The sequence below is a fragment of the Podarcis pityusensis genome, assembly GCF_964106645.2.
Source record: "Podarcis pityusensis genome assembly, chromosome: 10".
Taxonomy (NCBI): Eukaryota; Metazoa; Chordata; class Lepidosauria; order Squamata; family Lacertidae; genus Podarcis; species Podarcis pityusensis.
The window spans coordinates 25,338,251-25,360,378 of record NC_138035.1 but is presented as its reverse complement, the minus strand read 5'-3'; the positions used below and the strand labels follow the sequence as shown (position 1 = coordinate 25,360,378).

The window sequence follows — 22,128 nt, the reverse complement described above, 5'->3', positions numbered from 1 at the left end:
CATATAACTTCATTCCAGCATCCTTCTAACACTCATTAATTTTTTTCCAATCTTCTTCCACCAACTCTTCTCCCTGGTCTCGGATTCTACCAGTCATTTCCGCCAGTTCCATGTAGTCCATCAGCTTCATCTGCCATTCTTCCCTGGTGGGTAGATCTTGTGTCTTCCAATGCTTTGCGATAAGTATTCTTGCTGCTGTTGTAGCATACATAAAGAAGGTTCTATCCTTCTTTGGCTCCAATTGGCCGACCATGCCCAGGAGAAAGGCCTCTGGTTTCTTCAGGAAGGTATATTTAAATACCTTTTTCATTTCATTATAGATCATCTCCCAGAATGCCTTAATCTTTGGGCATGTCTACCAAAGGTGAAAGAATATACCTTCAGTTTCATTACATTTCCAACATTTGTTATCGAGCAGATGATAGATTTTTGCAAGCTTGACTGGTGTTATGTACCACCTATAAATCATTTTCATTAAATTCTCTTTTAAGGCATTACATGCCATAAACTTCATACCAGTGGTCCATAACTGTTCCCAGTCAGCCATCATAATATTATGTCCAACATCTTGTGTCCATTTAATCATAGCAGATTTCACCATTTCATCTTGAGTATTCCATTTCAACAGCAAGTTATACATTCTTGACAAATTCTTAACTTTAGGGTCTAACAATTCTGTTTCCAATTTTGATTTTTCCTCCTGGAAGCCTAGTTTTTTATCCAAGTTATATGCCTCCATTGTTTGATAATATGGTTTTTGAACGCTTTGTGTGCTTTAACCTTATACCACAAATATGCATGCCAACCAAATACATTATTGAAACCTTCCAAATCCAAAACATCCGTGTTTTCAAGAAGCATCCATTCTCTCAGCCAGCAAAAAGCGGCTGATTCATAATAAAGTTTTAAGTCTGACAGGGCAAATCCACCTCTTTCTTTAGCATCAGTTAATATCTTAAATTTTATACGAGGCTTCTTGCCCTGCCAGACAAATCTAGAGATATCTCTCTGCCACTTCTTGAAACAGTCCATTTTGTCCAAAATTTGCAGTGTTTGAAACGAAAACAGCATTCTTGGCAATACATTCATTTTTATCACAGCAATTCGGCCTAACAACGATAGCTTCAAATTTGACCATATTTCTAAATCCTTTTTCACTTCAGTCCAACATTTTTCATAGTTATCCTTAAATAAATTCACATTCTTAGCAGTCATGTTAACCCCTAAATATTTCACTTTCTTAGCCAGTGTCAATCCTGTCTCCTTCTGAAACTTATCTCTCTCAATCTCTGTTAGATTCTTCTCTAAAACCTTAGTTTTCGTCTTATTCAACTTAAAACCTGCTACCTGACCAAATTCTTGAATTAGTTCTAATACTCTTTTAGTGCTGGATTCTGGCTCCTGTAAAGTCAATTGTATACCTTTTACCAATTGGTCCCTTCTAATCATATTTAACAAGACCTCCAAGACCAATATAAAAAGCAATGGAGAGATTGGGCAGCCTTGTCATGTTCCTTTCTCAATCTTAAATTCTTCCGTCACTACATTGTTCACAATTAATTTGGCCTTCTGTTCTGAATAAATGGCACCTATACCGTTTCCAAAACCTTGACCCACTCCCATCCCCAATAAATTCTTCTTCATAAAACTCCAGGAAATGTTGTCAAAAGCTTTCTCCGCGTCCACAAATATCAAAACTGCTTTGGTATTAATCTTCACTTGTAATTTTTCTAAAATATTAATTATATTCCTCGTATTGTCAGACAAGTGTCTGCCCGGGAGAAAGCCCGCTTGATCTTTGTGGATTTCTTCTGTTAACACCTTTTTTAATCTTTTAGCCAAAATATCTGCAAAAAATTTATAATCCACATTAAGCAATGATATGGGGCGGTAGTTCTTGAGTTGTGTCTTTTCAGTCTCTGTTTTCGGTATAAGTGTGATGTAAGCTTCCTTCCATGACTCTGGTGCCCTTTTCCCTTCCAGTATTTCATTACAGACTTCCTTTAAAGGTTGTATTAACCATTCTTTCAAAGATCTGTAATATCTTGAAGTCAGTCCATCCGGTCCTGGAGATTTACCTGGTTGCATATTCTGAATGGCCCCTTCTACTGCCTGTTCCGTTATTTTGTAGTTCAGCATTAATTTATTTTCTTGAGAAATTTTTTGTAGTCTATTCATTTTCAAAAATTTGTCAATATCCATTTCTTTCTGCTTCTCCTGTGTATAAAGTTGCTTAAAATACCTCTGGAAGCACTTTCTAATTTCCACTGGATTCTGTATGTTCTTTCCTTCTACTTCCAAATTCGTGATGGTATTAAGTTTTTGTCTTTTTTTCATTTGCCAAGCCAACAGTTTACCACACTTATTTGCCGATTCAAATGTCTTTTGTCTCATCTGTTTAATCTTCCATTCTATTTCCTGATTCATCATTTTCATGTATTGAAAATGATTTTGTTCCTTCTCAACAGGGCAACCAAATCTCCAAAGTTGGACCTAAGGTCTAGAAGATGTTTTGGGATATCTTTAAATATTTCCACTCTTGACTGATGTATTACCAAAGTCTTCTCGTAATGCCAGCCCAAAATTTTATCTCTCTCTTCTTTAGATCGGAGGGTAATCAAACAGTCTCTTATTCTGTTCTTCTCCTTCTTCCCTCCTCTTCCCAATCTGAAGGCCCTCACAATTCTAAACTCCTCTTTTTCCAAATCCAAGTCCCAATGATCTGCAAATTCCTCCATGAGATAATCTATCAGGCAGTCTTTTTTCAGTTCAGGTACAGCTCTAATCCTCAGGTTTGTCTGTTTTTCCTTAAGCTCAATCATAGAGAGCGCCAACCTATGGTCCTCGAGTTGTTTCTGAAGGTCTGGGACTCTCTCTGTTTCCAGCTGGGTTACTTCCACAGCAACAACCTTTTCCTTAACTTCCTCTGCGATCTGTCGAGTTGAATTGGACTCTTGGATCAATTTCTCAATAGCTTCTGTATTTGAATTAACTTTTTGTCCCAAACTATTTATACTTTGTGTATTCTGATTTATACTTTGTGTATTCTGATCCAATTTTTTATTCATTTGTTCCAATGATTCATTTATTTTGCTCAAAGCAAGTGCCAGGGCCTCTTCTGAAATCATTCCTTTTGGTTTAGAATGCGTTAATACAGCCACAGAAGAAGCAGGAGGGCCGGATGTAGAAGCTCTTCGCCAAATCTTCCCAGACCTTGTTGTTTTGTCTTGGATTGGCGGATCTATTTTTTCTTTTCCATCTGCCATAACACTTAAGCCCTTCAAGGTCAATTTCTCAATTTCACAGTCCCAGAGTCTTATCTTTAGAATTGGGAAATTCCAATCCTTGTAGCAATTTCAAAGTCCTCCTCTAGAGGGAAATAGTTACTATTTATATTGTATTAGTCCAAAATGTCGCTTTTTTCCAGACCACAGTTGCACCAGTATATTTAGTATCAAATCTCAGTTACTATTACTCAGTTTCTTTTACTCCTTTTAGTCCCTTTTGAATCAGAAGAGGGTAATTGAAACAATATATCACTCTTGTTTCACTGACTGTCAATGAGCGGTCTATTCACAGTCTATGCAGAGCTCCAGAATACAACAGTCTTAATGGTAGCCCGTTCCCAGGTTCTGAGCGATGGAAATTTAGCTTCTTTCCCTCTCTTTTAGCAGGCAAATATTGTCCAAAAACTCCCCCCCCCTTTAACTGTAGAGAAGCGACACAAGGGTAGAAGTAACCCATAGGATACTTAGTGGGTTACTTCTACCCTTGTGTCACTTCTCTACAGTTAAAGAGGTTCTGCACTTGCTGTTGCTCTACATTATCCAGCAATTGCTTTAACCGTAAGGAAAATCTCTTAACAATCTTAATTAAAAGTTTACTCCTAGATTTAGCCTGTATTGCTGCCTCCTGAGCATGGGATGCAAAGGGAGAAGGCACCAGTGTCCTATCTCTGTTACCCCAATGTCTGTTTCTGTAGTGTAGAGGTCTTAATTGCCAATTTTCTTGCATTCTCTATTTACTTTTATAACAAAATAGTGCTTCTTGGAAGAAGGAAGATTTAATTAAAGCCTGCTTCCATGGAAACTGACAGTGGGGCAATCAGACTAATAATTCACTGATCCACCAGGAAGTAATAAAATCACCAGAACCTGCAAAAAAAAAAAGTTAAATAAAAGGAACATAAGCCCTCAGTAACTCTTTGCCTGGAAAGAATGGTGCTGAAATTAGAAGCCACTTTTTGCAATGAAATGTATCTGAATAAACTTTTTTAAAAGCATAAAATTCAGGGCCCCCTACAAGAGCAAATTTCAGTCAAGCAAAGTCAGCAATCCCATGTTCACGATTATGCATTATTTTGTTTTTTTAAATGTATAGCTAACTATATCTGCAGCATATGATAAGGAACACTCCTTTCCCCATGAAAATTATGAGTTAAAAGCAGAACAGTAGAAAACCCTGAAGAACAGCTGGATGTCAGGAACGCAGGAACTGTACAATGTAATAGTAAAACAGCGTTGAAAGAAACCGAACTACCTCCAGCAACTTTGCTGAGAATTTACCATAGTCTTCAAACGTCCCTCCCTAAAGCCAGACAATTCTTGGCATTTCCTTGTATCTTCACATTGCTTCAGCTGAAAAGCTGCTTATTTTATCTCCACATTCAGGCATCAGATCTCATCCTGGGGACCACTGCTCACCAGTTGTTGTTCATCAGAAACCTGAAAAAACAACCTACAATTTATATGCTGTAGTTATATTCGAATTTAATACTAATTTACAAAGCAATTCACTATATAAAATACAAAAAAAGAATGGGTTACAGTAACAGTATTTATTTTTGGCATAAATTTTGCTACTGACATCTTGGAAAATCAGTACAACAAAGCATTTGTTTATGAATGTCATTTTCACCTCGTGATTTCTCCAAAGATCTTGGGGTGGCATACATTGCTTTTCAGCTCACAACAATCTTGTGAGGTAGGATTAGGCAGAGATAGTGTTTGGTTATCCAGTGAGTGGGGACTGGCTGTGAAGTATCTCATTTTTGCAAAATTCAATTCCAGCTGAAAAAAAGCCCTGCTCCTGGAGGGTATCACATTGGGAAAGTCTCTGTCTGGTGTTCCCAGAGAATAAATCATGGTAAATTGACACAGCCTCTGTTGTCACCCAAACTGGTGCTGCAACGTATTACATGCTCTTGCTTTTTCAGAAAAAGCTCAAGCACATAGTTCTGCTGATATCTTATCAAAATCAAAACTTACGGAAAATGGATCATAAGAAGAGTCTGGTGCTGAAGTTGTGGAGCTTTCATAGTTAGGGTTTGAGATGTTTGAAGACGGTGCTCTGTCTAGTGTGGTCACATCAATATCATCCTTTTGCTGTTTTAAATAAGTAAGTGAACAAGTTTGTTTCACAGATAAACTGAGGAATTCAGAAGTCATAGGATATTTTTACAAGTGCTTCTAGCAAACGTTCATAATGTTCACAACAATGGCTTGCCTATAATGTCTGAACCAGGCCAAGGTGGTAACAAAATGAAGATGCCCAAATCCTGTTCATAATGGGAAATACTGGGAGAATTCTGCTTTTGTGTCTTCCCTTTCTGAAAATAGTTACATTAAAGGGAAGCAAACTAGTCATGATTCTCTTTCATGATCAAAGGTGCAGCATTTACAGCAATTGTGCTTGGGCAGGGGACAATTTCTACATTTTCAATTGCCACTAATTAAAAACTTGTGTCAAAATTCAGGAAAAGGTGGTAGCTACGAAGGTCAACTTACATTTGCATTGGTTTCTCACCTTGAAATATGGGAAACGAACGGTTCCCTGCTTAAATCTGAAGTATGAATATCCGATTAGAGCAATGATTCCTATGACCAGGAGGACTGCAAAGAATATTCCAATTCCGGGATGCAGAGAGGCCTAAGTGAAGACAGCAAAGGAAAACCAATGCTTTAGGAAGGGAGTTTCCAGCTACCCTCCCCTTGGAAGCCTGATAAGAAGCTGCTTCTGGGACTAAGGTAAAGCTCCCTGTTACTGGATGCTACATGCTGTTTAAGTAATCTTGTTACGTCTAAAGTACTGGAATATGGATAATCCTGTCAGTTGTAAAGAACACACGAGCATGTATTGCAGTACTTCAGAGTTTCCCAAATTTATTGTGGCATACATTTTTATAAGCTAGAGCCCACCTTGTCAGATTCAATAAATAGTATCCTCAATTGGTGTGTTTATGCCTTTCAAGGTGGGCAACCTTCCTTCCTCTCCCAAGGCCACATGAGGCAATGGGCAGGTACTTGGGGGACTGCATTATCAGTGGGTACAGCCAACATTCTTAAGTTTAACGAATGCATGAAGGGGTCAAGACCGTAGTAAGCTGTCCTGCTTCACAAAGGATGAGGAATCGCTCTGTGAATGATACGACGGCCGGCCAAAGTGCAGTGGAAATCCATATTCTGCTGCAAATTACCCAGGTGAGTTGCAGGGTGCGGGACCATTTTCCATGAGATACATCTGGGAGAGAAACCATTACGTGCACCAAATAAAGTGAGTGCACTTTTGTAGCCGGCTCCCTGCTGAAGCTACAGACATCTGTATGCACTCTTATCAAAGCTCATATCTGTTTCCAAAGAAGACGTGGAACTATTTGTTCAGTTTTCCAGTTGACCAGCAAGTGAGTTAACAAAAGAGACCAGTTGCACAAGACTTACATGGGGCACAGGAGGAGCCTTCAGAGGTGCTGTGATGACATGGATGACCCCATTGGAAGCAACGATGTCCCATTCGAGGATAGCTTGCCCAGCCACATACCATTTTTCCACCTAAAAAGAAAAAGCAAACCAAATGGCAACTTGACAAATACTTGTCTGACCTTTCTAAGTTTCTTCAAAACACAGCTGGAGCTTATTTCTTAGTGCTTAGATCCTTCTCATATGATCCCGCTCATGGCTGAAGAACTCAGCCCCTTATTTTAGTGTGTTATTGGACATCAGCCCAAGGAAACCTCAATTCTTCTCTGGCGAGAGTTACTGGAAGCAGCTGGCTGGAGGAGGTGGAATCTAGCCTCTCTTAACAGGGAATTTGCTTCAGCTACATTTTAATTTTAGGCAGATATAATCTCTTGCTGAACTAATGTCACATTCTTTCCATCTCATTGGGTAACTTTACTTGCTCAATCCTGATATGGTATGTTTGTTATTATAATATGACAACTTTGGTACTTATAAGTTAGTAGATTGTAATTACCAAGTTTCCTAGGAATGTGTGTTAACCTTTGGCTCCCTTCGTGTCTACCCAACACTAGATACTACCGAAGACTGAAGCCACCACCTTTCGATTGATTTCATATACAGTGGTACCTCTGGTTACGAACTTAATTCGTTCCGAAGGTCCGTTCTTAACCTGAGGTACTGCTTTAGCTAATGGGGCCTCCCGTGCCACCGGTGTGTGATTTCTGTTCTCATCCTGAGGTAAAGTTCTTAACCTGAGGTACTACTTCCGGGTTAGCGGAGTCTGTAACCCGAAGTGTTTGTAACCTAAGGTACCACTGTATATTTCCAGGCAAAACAATATATCTGAAATAATATTCTGATTCTAATCAATGTATTGCTAAAAGTATGGGTGATATCCAGTACTGTCCATGCACAAGCAGCATCTGCTTCTGTGCTTACGGCAGGGTCATCCCACTCTTCAAAACCGCTCTCCCAAAATCTGGCCTGGAGGCATTTCACCCTATGGCATGGATTTCATAGTAGCCAAGGAAGTATTCTTTTGTTCAGCCTACATGTTGTGCATCCGTAACCTGGTTCACACATAACAAGGAGATTTGCATGTAGTAGGGTCTGGAAATGACCCCTGACCTACAACCCACCTACTTGTGAATCATTAGCCAATCCTGGCCGTTGTAGTTCCCTGTCTATGATACTCAACAGTGCTTTATTCACATCATCCTCCCCACTCAGATCACAACAGGCTGAGTTATTCATGCAGGAATGAAAAACTCAGCCTGTTTTGATTTGAGAGGGGAGGATGATGTGAATAAAGCACTATATTCCAGGTGGAAGGAAGAGGACTGCAGCACTTCTATACCTCACGGAGTTACAGCCCTTGGGAAAATATTAATTGTAAGTTTGGCAGGAATCACTTCTGCCTTCTTTTAGACATTGCCTAGAAACAATGTTATTTAGACAAGGCTTTGAAATGTGATTTAAAAAAAAAAAACACATAACCAAGCAGAATTTATGGATTTTCCCCCCTGATGTTTTCCTGGAACATTGTATTTTTATGAAAATGCAGTTTATTAATATTTAAGTACATTAATTTATTAAGTAATTAAATATACTGCTTACAGCCAAAATAGGCTTCTAGGAAGGGTTACAAGGTATAAAAACCAGTTGTTTAAACATTAAAATATAAACATGCATAATTAAAACATGCCACAGAACAATTCCATTAAAACTACACGGTAAAGGAAATGTATGAACCAGACATGCTCCTATGAAAACACACACACACACACACACACACACACACACACACACACAAAGCACTCACCTCTTTAGCTGCAGAAATCTGGCCTCCAGTGTGTGTAATTAACAGTTTTTCCCGTATTCTGGTTTGAAGGGTACTTCCATTGGTCAAATCTTCATAATAGAATGCGCCAGTGTTGGATAAATGATATTCAATGTCTCTTCCGGAAAGTGTCTGAAGGCAGCAACCCAACATTCAGTAATATCAATTAACAGAAACACTAAATGGATTTTCTAGAACTTGCTCAATTCACATGACATGACCCAGCTTTTAAACATTAAAGAGTTGTTTGATGCCAAGACATTCCATAGAATACAATTGCGTCAAAATGCAAACAAACAAAACAAAAATAACCTGCTACTATTCTTAAACGAGAACCATCATCGCCTAGTCCACAGATGAAGAAGCTGTCGTCCTCTAGATGTTGTTGGACTCGCATCATCCTTAACAACTGATCATGTTGGCTGGGACTGATGGGAGTTTGGAGTCTAGCTGTGTCTGGAGGGCCACAGGTTTATCATCCCTGCCTTAGCCTAAAGAAAATAAAAGCCTACCTTGGAATGCCTATTACAGTGGTACCTCGGGTTAAGTACTTAATTTGTTCCGGAGGTCCGTACTTAACCTGAAACTGTACTTAACCTGAAGCACCACTTTAGCTAATGGGACCTCCTGCTGCCGCTGTGCCACCGCCACACAATTTCTGTTCTCATCCTGAAGCAAAGTTCTTAACCTGAAGCACTATTTCTTGGTTAGCGGAGTCTGTAACCTGAAGTGTATGTAACCTGAAGCGTATGTAACCCGAGGTACTACTGTATTTAAAACTAGGAAAATGGCCACCATGGAAAATCCTGGCCCATTCCATCATTCTCATGGGTGATGTGTGCAGCAAGGAATGGGTTTTTGTTCCCAGAGACATTTTCAATTCAACTTCATTGTTTTTATATAGTACATAGCAGAGCAATTACACAAAGTCTTCAGAGTTAACCAGAGCGACATTCATGCTTTAGATAATTTGCTATTGACTCAGGATAATATATGTAGATACAGATATATCACTCTGTCAGTTTGCTATGTGTTTTAATAATGGCAGCCAAAAACGTAGTTGCTTTTTCTGTAATGTAAGACCTGGTATCTGCTAACAGAAAACCAACATAAAAACCAAGAGACTTGCATGGGTAAAAATGTAAATAATGCATTTAAAAAATGGATCAGATTTTCTATTTCCTCCGACCCTCACAGATATTTATGTTCTGCAGCAGGAATTCCTGTCCTATGGTCCATCGATAGATCTCGTGCAGGAGTATCCAAACTTTTTTCAAAGAGGGCCAGATTTGATGAAGTGAACATGCGTGAGGGCCGACCAAAGTTGCTGAGGTTTTTTAAGGATTGAAGTTGTTGTTGAGTTTTTTGGGGGGGAATTTTTCACCAAAGTTGTACAGCTTTTTAAAGGAAATTTCCACAGGAAAGAAACTGCTTTAGGGGCCAGACTTTGGACATGCCTAAGGAAGGGCATTAAATCTGGTAAGTGAAAAGGCTTGCCTAAATCTTACCACCATGCAACTTAATAAATAAGGTGCTGGGAATGAGAAATGAAGAATATGGCATTTGTAGTTTGGAGAGCAACATTTCCTAGCGGGGGCCATGGTATGTAGGCACTATCTGCAGTGTTAAAAATCTTTAGCTCTAAAACAACCTAGTACAGGGGTCGCCACTGCAGTTCCCTCCAGAGATAACTGGACTCCAACTCCCATCAGTCCCAGCTAGCGTGGCCAATGATCAGGGATGATGGGAGCTGTAGCCCAAGAGCAGGCTTCCTCAACCTCGGCCCTCCAGATGTTTTGAGACTACAATTCCCATCATCCCTGACCACTGGTCCTGCTAGCTAGGGATGATGGGAGTTGTAGTACCAAAACAGCTGGAGGGCCGAGTTTGAGGAAATCTGCCCAAGAGCATGGGGAGGGTATCATGTTGGCTACTCCCGCTCTAAAGTAATGATTCTTTCATTAGAAATGGTCAGGTCTTGAAGCAAGAGCACACATAAGGACTTATGGGTTAGCAAGGAGTGAGTCTTTATACAGAGAGATGTATTGCACCCCTGTGCAAGAGGTCTGACTACTTAGGGATGGAGGACACAAAACTATCCATAAGTGCAGTATAAGTGTTCCCCATAGGAGTGGATGGCAGCCATTCACTTCTAGGTTGTAGGACTTGCTGTCGGTTGAAAAGAGGCACTTTCTTGGATCAGCATATGTTGGCATTTTAGCTCCTAGAGCTGGCATATAATAACAGTAGAATTAAGTCATTTACCTCATTTTCCTTCAGCCCGTCATTGCCTGGTACAAACAGTGTTGCGTGAGTGGATAAATTTGTGATGTATTTCAGGAACTCTTGGCCTTGCTTTGATGTGTTTGAGTAAGTCAGTATTCTCTGTGAAGGGACAGAATTTATTCTGGTGAGACGAAATCCTCAAACATAATATAGTTTTATGAAGAATTTTATTGAGATGAAAGAAGAAAGCAAAAGTACTAATTTGAGTAACGTAACTCACAAAGCAAATGGAACTTTCTTTTTTGTAATATGAGTCTGGCAAACATATGCAAATGATCCTACAATATAACATTTTCTTTATACATACAACTATCTAAGAGATTAGGCTGAACAATAGTGAATATTTGACCAAAGTAAAACAACTTTGCTATGCCTTCTCAAGAGAAAGCGTTATTTCTGGTGTGATGACATCTTATAGTTGTTCTTAGACAATTTTCATACTTCTGAGAACGAAGAAAAACAAACACAAGAAGCCTGGGATTGCAAACAATTGCTTCTTGACCTTAATTGCCAAAGGATCACATCTGATAGCCATAACATTTTACATTTTATTCATTGTCTGCTTATACTTATTGTTCCTCTTTAAGCTAATTGATTTACTAAAAACAGAAGTGTAACAGGAATAAAGATGTTGGTTCATTTTTGAAATTTTGAGGCATATTTTATTTAATTTCAGTTTTTGGGGTGCAGTGGTCTGTTTCTGTTACTTACTGAGACGAAGTTTGTAAATTTTGACAAAGAAGTTAGGACTTGAAGCAGATTCCCACTACATGTAAATCCATCACCCACATAACCAATTTTACAGGTGCAGTTGACATCTATAAAACATAAAACAACACAATTTTAGACAGCAAGCAGAGGTGAGGCTTCCATATCTAGAGAAATATCTACAATTGCAAAAAAAGGAAGTGGATTTCTATCTATCTATCTGATCCCTATCCATCCCACTACACAATATTTGCATGTAATTCTGCCTTATACATTCATTTTTACAAGCAGTTGTTGGTAAAAAAATAATACATATTTGTACATTATTAGGATTAATACATGCACATTTCTTTGCATGTTCCCCTAAGATATACATTTTAGTATGCGTTTTATGGTTGGAGAGGTGCATCACAAAATTTGGATATGTGTGTTTTGGTTCCTGTATGGCTTCAGAAAGTGCAAATTAGGTCAATTTGCATTAAAATGTAAACCAAACGAATTCCGCCGCCCCCCCCATCAGCTACTAGTGGCAATGTAGACAATGAGGGAGCCCTTCTTCATGATGCCTCACCCCCAACAACTTCCTCATTGTCTGTAGACATTATTCAGACCCCAGTTTGAATGCCAGAGGAGACAATATGAATATGTCAAATTGTAGAAAACCACAAAGTCTCCCTGCCCTTGCACCACTATCTGCAGTGTTAAAAACCAGGGGTTAGCAACCCTTTTCAGCCTTGGGCCGGTCCACCGTCCCTCAGACCATGTGGGGGGCCAGACTATATTTTTTTGGGGGGAAAGAACAAATTCCTGTGCCCCACAAATAACTCAGAGATGCATTTTAAATAAAAGGACATATTCTACTATCAGTAAAAACACACTGATTTCCGGACCGTCTGTGGGCCAGATTTAGAAGGAGATTTGGCCGCATCCGGCCCCCGGGCCTTAGTTTGCCTACCCCAGGTTAAAAACTTTCCACAGTACCTGAGAAATGGCTTTGTGTCTGCTGCCAAGTTAATATACAATGACAATTCGATCTTAGTAGTAGTTCTGGAAATGAACTATATTTCAGGCAAACGACATTAGGCAAAGGCACTTTTTTTTTTTTACCTTTGATTCTGTAACAGTAAACATCCCATGTTTCACTCATGTTGACTCTGTACCCGTAGTCGATAATCCCAACAACTCCTCCACCACATTTCGTGGCAGCGAAGGCAGTTGGATAGGCTACTCTTCCATTTGCCAGCCAGCCAGCAGCACATAGATGATACTTTGCCTGCCGTTAGCATATAACCATGAAACAAAGGAAAATGGGAAATGGTGTTAACCTAATGCTACGATGGGCTTTAGGCAATGTGTGGCTAGTAGGAGGGGACACCACCCACTGTCAAAGCCCAATGAAGCCTTGCTTTGAAGGCTGCGACTTAAGCATTGGCCTTTTTCCTGGTTCTATCTCGCATGGCCCAGTCACATGACTGGGCATTCCATTGCCAAGAAGCTTAAGACTGGGTGGGCTTTAAACATTTCTGTGCTGGGACAGAACTGCAACTGGTGCCCTCGAGTTAGCACCGGGGGGCAACCCTAGCAAAGTAGCCGGCATTGTATCGCAGCGCTGGTCGATGCCTCTTGCTCCAGATTTGGAACTGTGGTGCTGCGTAAGGAAACTTGCCACCTGGGACAGAGATCTCTAGCCTTTCCTAGAATCATATGCACATTCTTTCAGCCTGAGTTGGGAGAGAGAGGTAACGCAGAGAGTTTTGCATGCAGTCTGAGAGGCAGGCTTGCTATACTATGCCTGATTTGCCAAGCGAAAGGTCCCATGGCAATTAGGATGGCACACACTCGCGACCAGTCTCTGTGCATCAGTACAGGTGTTTGCACACTTCCAGCTAAGACTTACTGCATTCCAAAAGGCTCAAGGACCTCATTCACTTACAAGTTCTGTCAAAACAGGCTCGTGCATTCCCTCGGTTCTTGAACGTAATCCATTCCAGAAGCCTGTTCGGCTTCCGAAATGTTCAGAAACTGAGGTGTGGCATCCCATTGGTTGCAAGAGCTTCTTGCACTCAGCGGAAGCCGCGTCGCATGTTTGAGTTCCGAAAAATGTTCAAAAACAGAAGCATTTACTTTTGGTTTTTCAGTGTTCGAGAACCAAAATGTAACGTACGACAACAGAGGTGTTTGGGAACCGAGGTACCACTGTACTGACCCAGTTCTGATCTGGACTGGTAAAAATACAGTGTGTTTATTATAGCACTGACTTGCATATGCACAGGACTCATGTTTGTTATTTGAATAAAGAAGCCAAAATACGAAAGGAAGTTTTTTGTGTGAACCAGCTCTGGTGCTTTTTTTTTAAACAGGTTGCAGCAACAGTCAATATTGTACTTATTTGAATGTTTCCTACGTACTTCTTTTTCTTCAAAAGAAACTAGATGTATTCCTGATGGCACTTGTCCTTTACAACTTATTCTCCTGGCAGCTAAGTCTCTCTGTTCAGTTCAAGCATATGTTAGTTATCTGCCTTGCCTGCAAGTGGAAACAAGCATTGTTACCTGTTGCGCATAGACAAGCTGAGTGTAAGTAGCCATTGTTGCTCCTTCATCTGCACAGGTCTTATTTGCTGCGTCGTAAGTCATTTTATACCGACCCTTTGGAGAACGTACATGAAAAACTCCAACAGTAGTATCTGGAAGGAAGAATGGAGCAAACCCCAAAATCAACCCTTTCCATTATACAGTTTTATACCCACATTTCCATTTCACAGTGTATTCTGAATATATAGGGTTTGGTTTTCTAGACGTCTTGTGGATAATTATATCTTGGATCATGAACTGGCCCCTCATGGTCCTACCCAAAATGCTTTCAAGTAGCAATAAGAAGATTGAGTGCTTCAAAGACACACTCCTCCTTTGTCAACTCAATCTATTGTTAGTCAGGCAAAGAATACTGATTGTATGCAATAAATCGCTCAAAACATAGTCAAAACAAAAACATAACATGTAGCTTTTTATATTTAAAATACAGTAATGTAGTCCAATAACATCTGTGGAACCAAAGCTGATCTAGAGACGTCTTCTCTCAGCTGGTACCTTCCAGCTGGACTGGAACTCTCACCATTGGCCATGCTGCCTGATGGGAGTTGCAGACTAACAGTTGTATGAAGGACCATAGTTCCCTTCCTCTGGTCTAGAGAAAAGCACATTCACCAATACTACAGAAACTGAACATCTATAACAGGGGTCAGCAACCTAAGGCCCATGGGCCAGAAGCAGCCCGCAGAGGTTGTTTGACTGGCCCCCGAGCCACCCCCGAACGAAGCTGCCAGCTTGCTTGCTGCGCTAAACCAGCACAGCGCGCCATGGGGACTCGCTTCCGCAGCACCGAAAATCGTGTCTGCGCAGACACAGAAATTTGTGGGGGGATCTCCGCGGAACCAATCCGTCCCAGGCAAGATAAAACTTGCTGACCCCTGATCTGTAATGTAGCAAATTTCCCATTTAAGTTGCTTTGGGTAGCTATGGCAGGATTTAAAAGAATTATAGGACTATGTAATTCTGAGAAGTCTAGGCTCATGAGAGTTATGGAACAGTCTTAATTTTTTAAAATTCACAATCACTTTAATTGTGTGCCTGCTTGTGGTGCACTGACCTTGGAAATGGAGATCGGCACAGCTGGCATCAGCATGGCATTGCCCGTTATCTTGCAAACATCTGTCTACCGGTAGCTGTTTCACCTCACAATCAATTCCATCGCCAATGTAGTTATCTTTGCATTGACACTTGCGATTATCCTGGGAGACAAATTTGCAATGAAACTGCACAAACATTGAAAGCTGCCTTACAAGAGTCAGACCACTGCGTCCATCTAAATCAGTATTGCCTACACTGACTGGCACCAGCTCTCCAGGGTTTCCGGCAGAGGACATTCCCAGCCCTACTTGGAGAGGCCACTGGGGACTGAACTTGGGACCGCATGCAAGGCAGATGCTCTACCACTGAGCTATAGCCTTCCCCCCTAGACTGCAAAAACTTCAGCACAGATATTATGGCATACTGTCCATTCAAGAAGAAGGGGAGTATGTGTGTGTAAGATCCTTTGTCTCTACCACTGTTTCTGAGCATCTCGGAAGCTGAACGTTTCGGTTTTCAAACGCCGAAAACCCAGAAGTAATTGCTTCTGTTTTCAAAAGCACCTCGGAAGTCAAACGGCTTCCGCTGCATATTTCTCAATTTTCTCAGTGAAATTTGCAGACCACCCTTTGTGCCTCGGTTTTCAAACGTTTCGAAAGTCGAACGGTCTTCCGGAACAGATTGTGTTGAAAACCAAAGTTCCACTGTAGCAGTACAGGAGGGAAACTGACCCATGTTTTGCAGACTGTATTAAGTCCCCTCAGCAGCTGGAACTGAAAATGATATTTTCAGACCAACCATGCAGTTCTCTTTCAGGGTAAAAATACTCATACTTATAGTGCTGCCACCAGAAGGCAGATCTTTGGGGCAGAATAGGCAGAAGGACCATTCAGTCCAGATCTAAAACTAATTGCACTACTGCAGACTTAAAGGCACATCCGCAGAGTTTTCATTTCATACACACACTGTTTCCATCTCCCCTTGCCCCAGTCTAGAGCACAGGGAAATGCTGGCTGTGGTTTATTGCATGTTATGATTATTTTATGATTACCTTATTTTTCGCTCTATAAGACGCACCCGACCATAAGACGCACCTAGTTTTTGGAGGAGGAAAACAAGAAAAAAAAAAATTCTGAATCCCAGAAGCCAGAACAGCAAGAGGGATTGCTGGGCAGCAATCCCTCTTGCTGTTCTGGCTTCAGCGATAGCTGCGCAGCCTGCATTCGCTCCATAAGATGCACACACATTTTCCCTTACTTTTTATGAGGGAAAAAGTGTGTCTTATAGAGCGAAAAATACGGTACATTCTGTAAGCTACTTTGCAGACCCAATGGGCTAAAATGTGGTTTACAATCTGCAGTATGTATGACTGACCAGAATAGCTAGGAGGGTGGGGAGGGATACACTTAGCTTTTCCTGGGACACTTCCAAAGTTTTGTTAGGGGCTAAGAGAGCACAACTGCAAATGTGGGCAAATGATGCTATCTGAACAGTTCCCTTAATACCAGTGAGAGAAACAGCCTCTTGGACAGGGTTTTGGAATCTGTGGCCTTCCAGATGTTGTTTCACCCCCATCATCCTCAGACAGCATGGTCAACAGTGATGGGAGTCCAGCAACGTTTGGAAGGTCATACATTGCCTAGGACAAGGTGAAAGACTCTTAACACTTACAGGTCCCGTCTTCGTGCAAATTGCATGTTCATGGCAACCACCATTAAACCCATCGGTGCAAGGGTCGATAGCCATGCAGGTATGCCCGTCCCCTTTGTATCCTCTCTGACATGTGCAATTGACTTGCACACCAGTTTGTACACATTCTGCATTCTTATGGCAGCCACCGTTGGTTTTCTTACAAAGATCCTCAGCTGCAAAGCAAAAAACACAGATAGATAGATAGATAGATAGATAGATAGCTCTTGAATATGGAAGTTCTACGCTATTATTGCAAGTTACTGATAGAGCAGTCCTCCAGGCATTATTCTATTCCTTTATATTGATGAAGTGAGATTTTTTTGCCCTCCCCCAATGAGAAAATACAGAGTATTTCTGGCAGTATCTGAATGTTATGATACTTCGTGCCTACAATCGTGACACCAAATGCCTGGATTTACCCTAGGGAGAAGCAAATGTTCAGTCTGTCCTCTACATTGGGGTAGATCTATGCCCTTGGTGTGCTCTTCCCCTGCTCTTACTGGACCAGCTATGGAATGGGAAGAACTTTAGTGATCAGATGCCTCTCTAAAAGTCAAAGGCTAGGAAGGAAAGGACAGAGCTAAAACAAACCACTAAACCTGGCTCAATTTGTTGAGTTAAATACCACATCAAGGCTTGCAGCCATTGCAACCAAGAAACAAACTTAAAAAGACAGAAATCCCTTCAAATACTACAAAGCTAGAGAAGTCTGCCAGTCTGAGCTTGTGCTTGAAGATTCTCTCCCTTTCCTTTCCCTTCCACTCCCAAACAGATGATCTGGGCTGCCTGATCTGACAGTCAGGTAGGTGTGCGAGAGAGACTAAACACTCTTCCCTGACAGGTGATCAGTGCTTCAGAGCTAATAATCACCTGACTGGAACACCCAGAAGTACAGAAGTGGGTCCCCCTCCCCTTTAATATTCCAGGAACAGGGGATTTATAAGTATAACCTTATGTTTTGGCTGTGGAGACCAGCCTCAGAATATCATGGGCAATTAGGCTAAAGTAAGTAGGCTGTCATTATGAATAATTCGTTGTAAGCACAAAATATTGGCTTGCTTTGTGCAGAGTGGATCCAGGCCCCCTTAATGCCACACTAAAATACATGTATTTGTGGAGTTCATGGATACTTTCATATTTTATCACATTACATAGGAACTGCATGAGGGCCAGAAAATAGGGGTGTGTAAGTAAACATGGTGGAAGATTTCAATTAAAATACATTCCTTCAATTTTATTAGTAGCTGATCTTTCCAGTTGATTTTACCTGTACACGTGATTCCATCTCCATTATAGTATGGTTTGCACTGACAGATGTTTTGCTCTTGGCAAACAGCATTAATGGAACAGTTGGGTGAACACTCGGGAGTTAAAGCTGTGAAGAAAATTAGAACCATTACCCACATTCAAACTTTTCTCATTGTCTCAAGACTGAGGAAAGAATCCTAAACAAAGAAACTGGAGGTGTGGCCTGAATTGCATCCCTGTGCACTGAATCAAAGTAAATACCTCAGATACACTTGCAGTAAACTGTTTTAGTTCAGGGACAGGGAAATCCATGGAGGCCGGCTATATCTGGAGGGGCATCAGTCCCAGCCGGCATAGCCTATGGTCAGGGGTGATGGGAGCCATCATCCAGCAACTATCTGGCACAGGTTCCCTACTTCTATTTTATCTTTCACTCCCATTTTAATCCTTGATTAATGTATTGCAATGACTGTTATGGTTAAAACAATAAAAAAGACTGACTATTTCAGATGTCAACATTACAGTTATCCTTCTCAAACAAATCTACAATTGTTTTGAGGGATATGATAGAGGAGTGATGATAGCAAATGTGTTGCTAACATTGTTTATATTTATATATCAGCTTTAGTTTTTCTATTGGTTTTATAACTTTTGTTGCATTTCTCTTGCCTTCACAACGGGCTTATGAGGCAGGTCATTCAACTAATAACCGTTCACAGGGTAGATGCACTCTAAATGGTTGATGAGGAGTAATTATTTTACTCTATTAAATGTTGGTTATAACATTTCAAGCATATTTACCAGAAACCAAGAGCCACTGAAATGAGGGAATTAATTCTGACTGGGCTACCTCTCTTATAGAACCACATCATGAATGAGAGTTTGCAAAGAATCTTGATTTCTTTAAGTTTATCAATTATTTGTATGGAAAATATGGTGAAGACTATTTTAACTAGCCGACAGCTCTAAAAAGTAATGGTGAGATGAAATCTACTCTGCAGACTACAACATTCTCCTACTGTTAAAGAGTCAGACCGATTTTGGTTTCACAGAGCTGTCCGGTCCATCCAGTTTCACAGAAGCACCGTCCTGATCCATAAATTCCTTCATCACACTGTCCATGTGATGTGCACTCACAGGCTGTAAACAAGAAAGTAGTTGGATGATTAGGAGACGGATTATAAGGAGGAACTTGATGCAACCCAAAAACTTATGTTATGAACACTAGCTGGTCCTAGCAAAAGCATTTTCCCACTGTCCCTTATAATTAGAGAAGTTGCAGCCCTTGAAGATGGGGCATGTGAAAGGGGTCCATACCGCATTTTTCACTCCTGCACAAAGAAACAGCCTAGGTTAGGCTGAGCCTAGAAGGTCTGAAGTCAGGTCTCTCAAGTTCAGCTAAGACACACTCCGCAACCACTATCAGAGGATGGGAACCTCTGACCCTGCAGATGTTGTTGCACTCCATCTTCTATCAGCTCCAGCCAGCATGGCCAACAGTGAAGGATGATGGGAGTTGTAGTCCAACAGTTTCTGGAGGGTGGCAGGTTCTCCACCCTTGAAACTAAACCATGCTACCCCTTATAGTCTGACAAAAGTTTACACAAGTAAAGGGCTTAATAGAACGACAACCATGTGAAACCTACATTTGCAATCCAAGCCATATCTTCCCGGCATACAGAGCTCACATGAAGTCCCATTGAAGCCAGCATTGCATGTACATTCTCCCGTGCCAGCATATTCTTCATCACATGAACCACGGTTATTACATGGAGTTTCTGACCCTCCTGGGCAGGCTGGGAAGCAGAAAATGGCAACGAGTCAGTCCTTGTAAGAACTATCCCCAAGGTGGCTATTTTATTACTTATTGGGTTAGGACCCCACAGCTCAGAGAGAGAGATCTATTTAGGCACACAGAGCTAAGGTGATAATCTTCCCTGAAAGAATATTATGGCTTAGATTCCAAATATATTAATTAATTCATTATTATTCGATTTCTTACTACCCTTCATCATAAGGTCCCAGTGTGGGTTACAGAGATGTAACAATGCAAAATTAAAATAAATTATAACAATTTACATTCAAAATAATAGGGTGGATGTTAAGAATATATGGGCACGTCCTCTTGGTAGTGTTGCATTTATTTTGGCAAGCCACGAGAGAGCATTCTCAACGCAGGCACTCCAGTTATGGAAATTTATAGTTTATGACACCAACTTGAAACTTATTTTCCACCCAGGCTTTTGTCTGAAGTTTTGTTTCCTATGCACCTTTGCATCAGTACTGTTTGATGGTTGTGGCGATTTTTATAGACCTGTTATTTAACTGTACAGAAGGCTTTTGGCAACAAAACCCTTTAAAATCTATTTACAAGAGGCAATAATGGGAAAAGTATGCCAGCAGCAGTTACTCTAGGCTGCATCAGAAGAAGTTTAGTGCCCCATTCAAGGTCTGCCTTGGTCAGACCACACACAGAATATTGTGTCCAGTTCTGGGCACCAGTTTAAGAAGAACATGGGCAAGCTGGAACATGTGCAGAGGAGGGCAACCAAAATGATCAAGGGTCTGGAAACCAAGCCTTATGAGGAGCGGTTGAGGGAGTTGGATATGCTTAGCTTGAATAAGAAGAGGAGACTGAGCGGAGATATGATAGTCATCTTTAAAAATCTTAAGGGCTGTCATACGGAAGATGGAGCAAACTTGTTTTCTCCTGCTCCGGAGGGGAGGACCCAAACCAATGGGTTCAAGTTACAAGAAAGGCCATTGCAACTAAAAACCAGGAAAAACTTTTGGACAGTGAATGCTGTTCAACAGTAGAACAGACTCCCTCAGAAGGTGGTTGACTTTCCTTCATTGCAGGTGTTTAAGCAGCGTTTGGATGGCCATCTGTCATGGATGCTTTAAGTGAGATTCCTGCATTGCAGGGGGTTGGACAACATGACCCTCAGGATACCTTCCAACTCTGTAATTCTATGATTCTGTGAAAAACGTTTCCATATTACTTTAAACACTCTGGACCACCCCTCTGCCATCTGTTTCTGCCACATGCTGCCTGGTGGTTGCTAAGCCAACTCTCCTGTTCAAGAGTCAGAACAGACGATATGTAGGAAGCCTATCCCAGTTTTCTTTTTTAGGCAGCCATAAAGGGATCCTGGTATGCCCCACAGAGAAACTTACGGTCTTCAAATAAAAACATCTTGAAGGTCCCAGGCCACAGAGAAGTTAGGCTGGCCTCAACTAGAGCCAGGGCTTTTTCGACCGTGGCTCCGATCTGGTGGAACACTCTGTCACAAGAGACCAGGGCCCTGCGGGACTTGACATCTTTCCGCAGGGCCTGCAAGACAGAGCTGTTCCACCAGGCCTTTGGCCAGGGCACAGCCTGACTCCCTCCCTCGGCAATCCTCGCGGAGCTCTGGCCCAATGGTTGCCAGTGGCTTGAATTAATTAATTTTATAATGAATGATTTTAGAGTGTTGTTTGTGCTGTACTTTTGTACTGTTTTATTGTTGTTAGCCGCCCTGAGCCCGGCTTCGGCTGGGGAGGGCGGGATATAAATAAAAATTTATTATTATTATTATTATTATTATCCAATGTTGACTGTAAAAGTTGTGCTGGGAAAGGGGATGTTTAACCTTTCCCCGCTCATGTTGTTATCTAGACCTAAATTGCTCCCCCTTCCCACGCTACTAATAGCATCACTGAGAAAGATATATAAGCACAGGAGCCCTTCTCAGAAGTTTCTCAAGTGTTTGATCCCAGGAAATCTTACCTTGACATTCATTCCCAAAGTAGCCCTTGCAACAGTGTGGTATCCTGACCATCATAGAACAATCCTTCTGACACCCCTTCAAGACCCTGTGGTTGAGAATGTAAGTACATCTCTTCACCTCTCCCTTACGGTTTCATATTTAGAAATGGGGGAAAAAGAGAATGGACAAAACAAAGAAATTAGGAAATTCAATAAAGGCACAATAGGACAAGGTATTCA

At 41.1% G+C, this 22,128-nt stretch overlaps 1 protein-coding gene across 4 annotated transcripts in view; it reads right to left on the bottom strand.

Moving 5' to 3' along the window:
* Positions 1-22,128, bottom strand: part of STAB2 (stabilin 2) — a 103,441-nt gene that overhangs the window by 14,955 nt on the left and 66,358 nt on the right. For 3 of the 4 annotated variants that reach the window (XM_080971660.1, XM_080971661.1, XM_080971659.1), the window contains exons 55-69: positions 21,910-22,033; positions 19,787-19,936; positions 19,176-19,280; positions 18,160-18,267; positions 16,872-17,065; positions 15,220-15,361; positions 14,124-14,257; positions 12,679-12,844; positions 11,575-11,681; positions 10,843-10,962; positions 8,560-8,709; positions 6,717-6,827; positions 5,806-5,928; positions 5,268-5,384; positions 3,750-4,724 (exon numbers count right to left, since the gene is read on the bottom strand). In XM_080971660.1, coding sequence (XP_080827786.1) covers positions 4,674-4,724; positions 5,268-5,384; positions 5,806-5,928; positions 6,717-6,827; positions 8,560-8,709; positions 10,843-10,962; positions 11,575-11,681; positions 12,679-12,844; positions 14,124-14,257; positions 15,220-15,361; positions 16,872-17,065; positions 18,160-18,267; positions 19,176-19,280; positions 19,787-19,936; positions 21,910-22,033 — 1,902 coding nt within the window. In that variant the 3' untranslated portion in view covers positions 3,750-4,673. Of the gene's footprint in view, positions 1-3,749; positions 4,725-5,267; positions 5,385-5,805; positions 5,929-6,716; positions 6,828-8,559; positions 8,710-10,842; positions 10,963-11,574; positions 11,682-12,678; positions 12,845-14,123; positions 14,258-15,219; positions 15,362-16,871; positions 17,066-18,159; positions 18,268-19,175; positions 19,281-19,786; positions 19,937-21,909; positions 22,034-22,128 lie in introns of those variants that run through there. The other variant, XR_013977060.1, reaches the window with a different exon arrangement.